The sequence below is a fragment of the Cannabis sativa genome, chromosome 7, assembly GCF_029168945.1.
Source record: "Cannabis sativa cultivar Pink pepper isolate KNU-18-1 chromosome 7, ASM2916894v1, whole genome shotgun sequence".
Classification (NCBI taxonomy): domain Eukaryota; kingdom Viridiplantae; phylum Streptophyta; class Magnoliopsida; order Rosales; family Cannabaceae; genus Cannabis; species Cannabis sativa.
Window position 1 is genome coordinate 54,383,448 of NC_083607.1, and position 10,321 is coordinate 54,393,768.

The following is a 10,321-nucleotide window of genomic DNA, read 5'->3' on the forward strand; positions in this document are numbered from 1 at the left end:
ACTTTTAAGTATCAGTCAACGTTGATGACTGGTGGTTTTTGAACCAAACTCCTCAAATTGAATCATTATCTAATATCTACTCTCTTAATCAAAACCAGATATGAATACAATTCTAAAACAACACAAAGAGTAATCTTTGGCGATATCAACAGCAATGGACAAGTCCCTCCTATTGCTTTCTTTACTATTCTTTCAGCTATTTCTCTCAGCTTCTTCTTCTTCCTCCTCTAAATGCCCCATGGATCTCAGCTACGTCAATACATTTCCATGGGACACTTCTTTATGCCGAGGAACCGTTCACAAAGATTGCTGTCAGACTCTTTTGAGTCTTTTCGGTATGGGAATGGCACAACACCTTAGAGACACTTCCAACTTTCAACTTTCAGATGCAAACACTTCATCTTCTTGCTTATCAGATTTTGAGTCTCGCCTCTCTGATTTATCAGTTAGTCCATCTTTAGTTAATCAGTGCTTTAAGAACTCGACCCAGTTCGTGGTCAACCCTTTGGGCTGCGCTGGAATCACCACAGCTAAAGATTGGATCGAGAAGGCCGGTGAAACGACGCCGTTGGACCAATCTTGCAAAAGGGACCTAACGGGTTTAACTAGATGTAGTTCCTGTGTTGATGCCGGAATGAAGGTGAATTCAAAGCTTACAGCTTTGGACCCAAATGGAACCAAGTGTTTTTACTTGACTGTGTTATATGCAGCTGGAATTGTCAGTGAGTTGGGTCCTAAGGATCCCAGTACAGCTACTTGTATTCTGGGCTTGCCCTTATCAAGCTCAGCTACTAGAAATTCATCTGACCAAATAAGCAAGAAAAGCTTATCGAAAATCATTGGAGGGTGTTTGGGAGTTATCATTGGTGTCTTACTTGCTGGTGTGTTAATCATCTTGTACAGAAGATGGGATGGGAAGAGAAAGAAAAATGCCCATCATGAAGAATTTGTCAGCAGTTTCAGGGAAACTGTTTTGCCTAACTCGGGAGCTAAATGGTTTCGATTATCTGAACTTGAAAAGGCCACAAATGGGTTTTCTCAACGGAACATGATCGGCCAAGGTTCGTACGGTATTGTATACAAAGGAACAATATCAGATACCACTCCAGTTGCTGTAAAGCAAATTTTGGATTTGGAATCGAAAGGAGACGAAGAGTTTTGTAACGAAGTAGAGATCATTAGCAAAATACGACACAGAAATCTTCTTTCACTTCGAGGTTGTTGTGTCACAAGCGATGATGTAAACGGTAGAAGAAGGTACTTGGTTTACGACTTCATGCCTAATGGTAGTCTAAGTGACCATTTATCGAGCACGTGGGGATCAACAAACAAAGAGAGCAAACTAACTTGGCCTCAGCGGAAGAGTATAATCCTCGACGTGGCTAAAGGGCTTGCTTATTTACATTACGGAATCAAACCAGCAATTTATCACAGAGACATAAAGGCCACAAACATTCTTTTAGACTCAAATATGAAAGCAAAAGTTGCAGATTTCGGGTTAGCGAGGCAGAACAAAGAAGGCCAATCTCACCTCACCACAAGGGTTGCTGGCACACATGGCTACTTAGCCCCAGAATACGCTCTCTACGGTCAATTGACAGAGAAAAGCGACGTTTACAGCTTTGGAATAGTGATTCTTGAAGTTATGAGCGGAAAGAAAGCTATAGACACATCAAACCCATCAGTGATTTTGATTACAGACTGGGCTTGGTCGATTTTAAAATCAGGGAATGTGGAGGAAGTTTTCGAGGAATCGATAAGGACGAATGGCCCTAAAGGGATTATGGAGAGGTTTGTTCGTGTTGGAATTCTCTGTTCTCATGTTATGGTGGCCCTTAGACCCACCATTAACGAAGCTCTGAGGATGTTGGAAGGTGATATTGATATTCCTAAACTACCAGAAAGGCCATTGCCACTCAGTCACGAGTCTTATAGATCTTCTTTTGGGTTTACTTCAATAACGTCAACTGCTTCGAGCACCAGATCGGCTATATAAAAAAGTTCGGATCTAGTTGACATAGCTCTTTAAAATTTCTGATATGTTACTAACTATTTTTTTGTAACTGTTCAAAGAGATAGAGAAATCGATTACATATATATAGGTCAATTCTTTAGTCTGCTTTCTATAAATCAATAAAACTAGTAATCATCTTCTAATCTTGTTACATTTTTGGCGACCATCTGATTCAATCTCCAAATAGTAACTTTTCAAGTGAACTTAGTCTAGATAGAAAATGCACATTCAGTGCCTTTTTGCTTTGGATTCAACTTTGGAAAGAGCCATCCCAGAAAGCTTGTTAATTTCGTACAGTAATCCAACTGAAAACAAGAAGCTGCATTGAAGAAAAAAAAAACAAAGGTTACATAATTAAAAAGTGGTAAACAGTTAAAAATGGATTGTTTTACAATAGCTGTCATGAGTCGCGAGTGGAAAGTTTGGGTGCTATATGGAAGTAGGGATAAGAAAGAAGTATCAAATGTGGGAGCAAATTGTGGTAAGGTTTGAGCTGTTGAGAGGGTTCCAGGTCCCTTGAAGAACCTGAGTTATCATTTCAATTTCAGCAATAGAATCGTAACTTTGGCTTATTCTTTTCCTGTTTCGGTTGTTTCTCTAGTTTTGGTTCCTATCACAAACAGTTGGGAACATATGCACATATTAAAGTATGAATACCAAGCTATAAACATTACCATGTTGTTATACAAACTCGATGGACAGTGCCAGCAGCAATAAGAGCAACGAGTTCAGCTATAATTACTACAGAAGGAAAGAAAAATAAGCATTTGCATGAGTTCCACATTATACAATATAAAGTCATAAAGAATTTATCCACAGAAAAACTAATTAAGAAAATGTTTTTTGTCCTTAAAATCTAAAAACTGTTTTCTGAACACAAATATATTGGTGCTTGGAGTTATTTTGAGAAAATAATTTTAAAAATGAAGTTACAAAAAACAAAAATTGAGAACAACAAAAGGTGATGTATTGAAGTTTTATTCCTTTTTTCTTTCAAATTACATTATATAATTATTTCTTATAAACTTTTAAATATTTTTCTTTGTTAATTTTTTATTGAAACATTTTTTTTTCAAACAAACAATCTGAAAACTGATTTTAGAATCTCATTTTTGAAAACACATCTTGAAAACAAAAAACAAAAAATAACGTCAAAACAAAAAATATACATAAAATTTCTAAGTTATTAATATACATATCGGATTAAAGTTTTATGTATATTCATATACATATCAGTTACAGGAAGCAAGATAGGATGGACAATCTTCACAAGCATATTTTCATGTATTTAGTCAAAGAAATGCCAAGTATCAAAGATTATCATGAGCATTAAAAAATATATTACTAATATTTTAATAATTAACTGTACTGCTCCTGTTATTTCTATTAAATTTAAATGTAATTTTGAAATGGACTGCAAGAAGAATCCATGAAGACTGAAGACAGCCTACTACTCCCATAAAAAAAATTACATTCAACAGACTAGCAACAGTAATTCACGAATGTTAAAACGGATATCCATTCGATGTTTAAAAATATCACACCTGGTCTATTGTTTGATAAGAGTATATTATTAATACTAAAAGAAAACAGAAAAAGAAACTTATACTCACCAGCACCCCAGCCGGTCTTTGCACCACAAGTTTCCTGAAAATTACCAATGAACTGCAAAAGCAACAACCATGTAAATGTTAAATACCCTATCGGTCCATAATACTATTGCAACAGTCAATTACAATTTCCAGTCACCTCGTGGTAATACGGAAAAATAATAATCAATCACCATAATTTTAAAAATCAGTTGAGGCGTACACCTCGAGCCGCATCCTCAAGGCGAGGCAGTGAAAAAACTTAGCTAAGGCTATGCCTCAGCTGCTGTCATTGAGGCGAACGCCTCACACTGATGAGGTGAACTTGTGGAACACGCCTTTGAGGCGATGCGTACTGAGGCACATGAGGCACACGCCTCAAGAATCGGCTTTTTTCTTTTTTTTTGTGTGTATTAGGGCTATTTTTTGGTGAGTTGACTTGGGCTATTTTTTAAAGCTTTTCTAATAGCTATTTTCATACTTTTAATGACTCTAATGGGCTTCAATTGGGTCTTTTTTAACATATTTTGATTAGAAAAGATAGAAAAATATAGCCGTACAAACCCCAACCCTCTCCTATGGAATTTCTCATCTCTCTCCTTCTAAGCTAAGTCCCTCCCCTCCCTCCTCAGTCCTCATCAACCTTCCACATATATGTCTTCTTTATATGTTTAGAACTTTCACAATTTTTCAATTGAATTTTAAACCTTTTATGAATTTAGAGCATGATTTTAAGACTTAGCTAATAATTTTTATGAATTTTATGACTGTTATGGTATTATGTGTTGTTTGTTATGAATTTTATAAGTTTTATGATTTTATGAAGTTTTTCTTCTTATCGTTGAGGTGTATGCCTCGATACGCCTCTTGGGACTAAGGAAAACCGTTTTTCAAAACCTTGCCAACCACAGAGGTCTTGAAAAGAGATTAAGGAGACTTTTATGTCCAGTTTCACATGTGATTTCACACTCTCCCCTACCCAATAGTTTCTTTCATCATGGGAAATAGCAACCATGTTTAAATTTAAGAATGTTGCTTAAATGAAATAGCACGAAAAAGGGGCAAAAAAAAAAAAACTCAAAGCAATATGACACCAAATTTTGTCCGGCCTTAGCCCTGAACATAGATCTTAGACAGCTACAAATCATCAAAAGAAAAATTGGAAGCAATTTGGTTTATTTATGATTTGTGATCATTGAATATTACTTCAAGTATAAGAGCAACAACATGACCACTGATAATACAATTAAAAAAGAACAATGTAGAACATACCGTCAGCAAAGAAAGGAACAGCAGAGAGCTAGTAAACCCCCCAAGGATGGTATATAACTCTGTTGATGCTAATTTTCCTCTATACATTTCTTGAAGCGAGAGAATGACAATAAACAGAAGAAAAGAATAGAGCATTGAATTCCCAGGTGTAGCCATGGACTTCTTCAAAAATCTTGTCTAAAACAATAAAAGATTCATTAGAAATGGTGCCAAGAACTACCATGTACAAATATAAATTATTGGGATGGAGCTTTTAATAACATGAGCTATTAAAAAGAAAAATATTAGGCTAATCTTTTCGTTCTCCAATCAATAGAAATCTTCAATCTCCAATCAAAAGACAGCAAAATATTCAGCTATCCAAAGCAAAAAAAATAAGTACTATTTTGGACCATGTGTTTTGCAAAAGTTACAGATTGGACCCTCTGTTTTGTTAAATGAAAAAATAGACCTTATATTTTCCAAAATAATTAAAATAAGACTGAGTTTAATTTTCGACAACTTTTTCTTTTAATATAACCAATTTGAAGATAATTCCTAACACGAACAGATACAGAAAATATAAATAATTTTTTCTTAACACATTTAGATCGGATTATTATTAAATTTTATTTTGACAAAAAATTAATTCAGGATCTTATTTATACTATTTTGACAAAACAAATAGTCTAATTGGTAATTTTTGCAAAAGGATCTAAAATAGTATTTACCCAAGCAAAAATTATGTACAAATAAATGACTATTCTTTTAAGTTAAGTTGATTTTGGGGAGAACTTAGAAACCCATAAATAAATGAAAAGAACATAATCTCAATACAATTTTACTCACATGTGACATACATTTCAAACTTGAAGTAAAAACAGCAACCACAAGAAAATCCACACAAAAATATCATACAATAGTTCCACAAATCTTAAAGTCCAAGAGTCCAATAATAATAAGAAGAAGAAATAGAAAAATCATTAGAAAAGCTCCATAAGAATTTCATACGAAGTTTAAAAGACAAACTTGAATAGAGCTTCAAATTGATTACAAACCAAAATGGAAGTACCAAAAATATATTTATTTTCATTAATTATTATCATCGTCATTGAAAATCTCTCCACTAGGTCTATAATTTCACCAGTATCGTAAATTAATTTCACTCAACAATTATGTACATTTTGCAATAAGAACCGCTGCAAAATTCTAAGATTAAGAGTCTATCATATGATCATCAAAACACAACCACAAATGATAACAATCTATGACCAAAACTAACGAGATCCAGAGCAGAACTCATGATTTCAAAAACTATAATCAAAGATTTCAGATTTAATAGCAATACTGTGAGATATCAACAACTAACAGAGAAAGGCGAGAAAAAATCAAAGCAAACATACCGTTACCCCCACGAAATCGAAAATGGAAATGTAAGAAATCTGAGAGTAAGAGATACTTAGAATAATACCAAAAAAATAGCTCATCTTAATTACCGTGGTCCGTTGGTGTGGTCGAGGATCGGGTGAGGGAAAGTCAGCCGATGAGAAGCGCCGTCGACTTAGAGAGAGAAGGTGAAGGTGAGATAGGAGATACGAGAGATCGGAGGTAATTCCACTGATGTATGAGCTCCTCTCACTCAGTAAAAAGCGGCCCCTTTCACCAAATGGAAGCTGAAGGAGAATTTATTTTATTTTATTTTATTTTTGGTAGAACCAACAAAGTACTTATGTTTTTTTATTTTTTATTCACGAAATAAAAATAAAATTTTTAACTAACTATTTTTGTTTTTTAATTTCAAAAAGAAAAAATAAAAGAGTATTCTGTAAATTTCATTTTTCATTTTTGTTTCTTATTCTTATTTAAATCTAGTCTATAATCTACGGTTTGGGGTTCGGGCTCCGAGTTTAAGTCTGGACTCCTGTGTTTAGGGTCTAGGGTTTGAGGTCTGGTCTTCGATCGAGGTTTAGGGTTGGGGTTGGAGTCCGAGGTCAGGTTTAGGTTTGGGGGTTTGGGGTACGAGTCTGGGTTTGGGGGTTTGGGGTTTGGATACGGGTCTAAGTCCGGGCCGGGTCGGAGTTTGTGGTCGGGTGTTGTGATAAATCCAACACGCAAGTATACGTATCGTTTTAACAAGTAATACTCAAGTTAGTGAGATCGTTCTCACGAGGACTGTAGCTAAGTACCAATCGATTGAATTCTTGTTTCTATTTGGTAGATAAATAATTTTGATAGAGTTTAAAATAAAGAAGAAAAAAAACAAGAAAATTAAAGAAAACAATAATGGTGTTTAATCAAGGATGAGAAATTAGGGAAACGAATCCTGCTGTTTCAATTACCCAATCGTTAATGCTAATTATTATTCCTCTTTCTTTATGTGAATGACAGATTATAAAATTAACCTAACTCTTTTCAGATCTTTTAGGCCCTAAATTATATGTTATCTATTGCATCTCTGAGATAGACTAATATACAATCCGCATTAATTAATAATCTCAATGTCACATAGGCTATGCAAATACTTTCGTTTCACATCAAAACCTAGTTTATTCAATTTTAGCATTCTCAATACTCACTTTTCAAATTTTGTATTGAGATCTTAAAGCATGCCTAATGTGATCAATTTCAAACATGGAATTAAGCACAAACATGAATAAATACACAATCAAGAAAGAAGGAATAGAAATTAACATTAACTCATAAAATCAATCAACATTCATCATCTCCCCAAATAGGAGTTTAGTTCATAAAATCAATAATAACATCTATAATCAAATCTAAAACAGAAATTAACATAGAAATCAAGAGTTTAAGAAAAAACTAGTGGGTGATTGTGCTCTGGATCGCCACAATTGCTTCCTCTGCCTCCTTTCACTTTTTGGGTCCAATTTCTGCCTCCCTTCATTCTAAAACACGAGCCCCTTAAATAGAAATTAGGATTACTACCTCTGAATGGTGAAAGTCAAAAACTGCCCAAAATTCTCGTATTTTGCCCATAGTCGCGACTACAAAAAGTCTAGTCGCGACCATAGGCAAAATACAAAAATCAAGCTCTCTGCCTGCTCCATAGTCGCGACCATAGTCTCGCGACCATAGAAAATGGTGGTCGCGACTACTGAAGCAAATTTGATACCTTCAACATCTTTCAGTAAAATATGCATAACTTTCACATACGAACTCCAAATGAGTTGATTCAAGATGCGTTGAAAAGAACAAAAAGAAATCTAAAGCTTCTATATTTTGACTTTTTCCAAAATCTGATCAGAAGATAGTCAAATTTAGGCTTGAAGTTTCAGCTTTATTTTCTTGCAAAATTTTCTCTATTCTATAGATTGTTGTTTTCCGAAATTTGATCAATTGATATATTCCAAGCGTGAAACCTGAAAACAAAGAAAACAAGTGTAATTCTATTCCAAAAAGAATAACAAAGAAGGAAAACAACTATAAAAAGTGACCCAAAACGTAGGCTAAAAATAGCTTAACATCGGGCCCGAGGTCGGGGTGGAGTTCGGAGTCTAGGTTTGGGTTCAGGGTTCGAGTTCGAGTCCGGGCCCCAGGGGTAGGGTTGGGGCTAGAGTTTCGGTCCAGGTTAGGAGTCTGGGCCCAAGGTTCGTGTCCGAGTTGTGGGCCAACTCCAGGTCTGGGTCTAGGTCCTTGTAGATTTGGGTCTAGAGTCATAATCCTGGTCGGGCTGGGGGCCGAGGCTGGGTCTGGGGTCCTACTCTGCTACCAAGGCTCAGGGTCGGCTCCAAGATTGAGGTTGAGGTCCAAAATATTGATGAAAGAAAATACAAAAAAAAAATATATATAATATTTTTTAAAATATATATATAATATTTTTATATGAACATATTTTTTATATAGTATAAAAAGGGATATTTTTTTATTTAAGTAGTTAAACTAAGCATAGAAATTCAAATTTCTCTTTTGTTATTCGTTATTAGATCAAAATTTGATGATTTAATATTTTTAAAATTAATATTTGTAGTTAAATTTGTTTAGTAACCATTCATGGGTAATACCCATTAAGAAGTGTTTCATATATATATATATGGAACACTTCTTAATGAGTATTACACATGAATGGTTACTATACAAATTTAACTATAAATATTAATTTTAAAAATTTCAAACTATCGAATTTTGATCTAATAACGAATAATGAAATCACAAATTTAAATTTATATGCTTAATTTAACTACTTAATTAAGAAAAATATCAAAAAAATATCTCCTTTTACATTATATCAAAAATATGTTCATACAAAAATATTTAACTCAAACTCAACTTTTTCTTTTCTTATTTTTCTCGTTAAAAAACTTTTTTTTTAATTTTTTTTTACCGATAGAACAATCTCAGCCCATATGATATAAAAATGAGAGATTTTTTTTAATTGGATAGAAAAATTAAGCATAAAAATTCAAATTTTTTTAATTTTATCCATTCATGGGTAATAGCCATTAAGAGTGCACCCATATATCTTTATATATTAAAAGTACCTATCTAACGGCATTTCTTGGTTTAACAGAATATACTTTACAAATAAGAGAATATTCTGTTAAATTTAACGTAGATTTGATCCTCCCGTTAACTTTCAAAAATATATAAATAAAACTAAACCCTCAAAACCGTAACTCATTTACACCGTGCCACACTTCACTCATTTAAAAAACCAATCGACTCTTCCATTTTACTCTCCCAATCCCAATCTGATCGACTATAAGGTGAGCTTTGTGATGAAGAAGTCTCGGAGGTCAATCGATTTTTTTCGCTGGGTTGGAGTCGACGATTGAAAATTGCGATTTCAGTCGCTACTTTCCAATCGAAAATTGCGATTTCAGTCGCTTCAGTCGCTGAGTGCAGAGGTTTCAAATTTGTGATTTACCAAAGACTTCTACAACTTCTTCTTCTGCTTCTTTCTTCTACTACTCTTTCAAGTGCAGAGTCAGTTCAACTCATTCGCTTGCAAAATGTGTTTCGCTGATCTACGATTGGAGATGAATCCACCCCAGCACCCCGCCGCCACTACTAGCCCCAAGGCCCGTAGATCTGACTCCAGATTTCTTCTTTGGTATATTCGACATGAGAATTGGTTAGTATCTCCACTCTTCTGTTTCTCTCCACCTAGATTCATCCTCCTTTTCAACTTCATCTATCGTTCGTTCTGTTAGTATCGTCTTTTTCATCGTTTCCATTAACGATCTTGAATTTGTTCGGAGAAGAAAAAGAAGAAGAATGAGCGAGAAGCGGGCCGTACTGAGGAGAGATTGCTGGGAGACAGTGAAATTTCATTTTGGGGATTTCTGAATTTCTAATGTTGCTTGTGGATCATTGTAAGGATTATCAGTTAAAGAACGTAATTTTTGGTGGTTGCCTTGATGTCACTTCTTTTGATCTGATTATCGCTTAGAGGACCAATTCAATCTGCTTTTTCTTTTTCTTTTTTCTCTGTTTTCACCTTTTTTTA

The 10,321-nt window shown here is 34.4% G+C and overlaps 2 protein-coding genes and 1 long non-coding RNA gene across 4 annotated transcripts; 2 read left to right on the forward strand and 1 right to left on the reverse strand.

Moving 5' to 3' along the window:
- Positions 1-154: 154 nt before the first annotated feature.
- On the forward strand, positions 155-2,157 carry LOC115697527 (probable receptor-like protein kinase At1g11050). The gene has a single exon (XM_030624571.2). The coding sequence runs from the start codon at positions 155-157 to the stop codon at positions 1,994-1,996; it is 1,842 nt and encodes a 613-aa protein (XP_030480431.1). The 3' UTR covers positions 1,997-2,157.
- On the reverse strand, positions 1,972-6,611 carry LOC115697528 (uncharacterized). 2 transcript variants are annotated; one of them, XM_030624573.2, is made up of 5 exons: positions 6,351-6,611; positions 4,876-5,047; positions 3,628-3,679; positions 2,689-2,755; positions 1,972-2,333 (listed from the first exon to the last, which is right to left on the reverse strand). In XM_030624573.2, exons 2-5 carry the CDS (start codon positions 5,029-5,031, stop codon positions 2,243-2,245), a joined length of 366 nt encoding a protein of 121 aa, XP_030480433.1. In that variant the 5' UTR covers positions 5,032-5,047; positions 6,351-6,611; the 3' UTR covers positions 1,972-2,242. The 2 variants fall into 2 exon arrangements, with proteins under 2 accessions (XP_030480433.1, XP_030480432.1); XM_030624572.2 differs by having other exon boundaries at positions 4,876-5,052; positions 6,351-6,534.
- A 2,764-nt stretch (positions 6,612-9,375) lies between these two features.
- LOC133039886 (uncharacterized) lies at positions 9,376-10,282 on the forward strand. The gene is made up of 2 exons (XR_009688830.1): positions 9,376-9,946; positions 10,077-10,282. It is a non-coding gene; the product is annotated as an uncharacterized LOC133039886 (long non-coding RNA).
- The last annotated feature ends 39 nt before the right edge of the window (positions 10,283-10,321 follow it).

What these genes read in the sequence shown, in the direction of transcription:
- LOC115697527 (XM_030624571.2), top strand. Translation starts at nt 155, where the DNA reads ATGGACAAGTCCCTCCTATTGCTTTCTTTACTATTCTTTCAGCTATTT.
- LOC115697528 (XM_030624573.2), bottom strand. Translation starts at nt 5,031, where the DNA reads ATGGCTACACCTGGGAATTCAATGCTCTATTCTTTTCTTCTGTTTATT. An exon ending in AAAGACCGGCTGGGGTGCTG is followed by an intron (nt 2,756 to 3,627) that starts GTGAGTATAAGT and finishes TTCCTTCTGTAG; the next exon opens with TAATTATAGCTGAACTCGTT. An exon ending in CGAGTTTGTATAACAACATG is followed by an intron (nt 2,334 to 2,688) that starts GTAATGTTTATA and finishes TCTTCAATGCAG; the next exon opens with CTTCTTGTTTTCAGTTGGAT.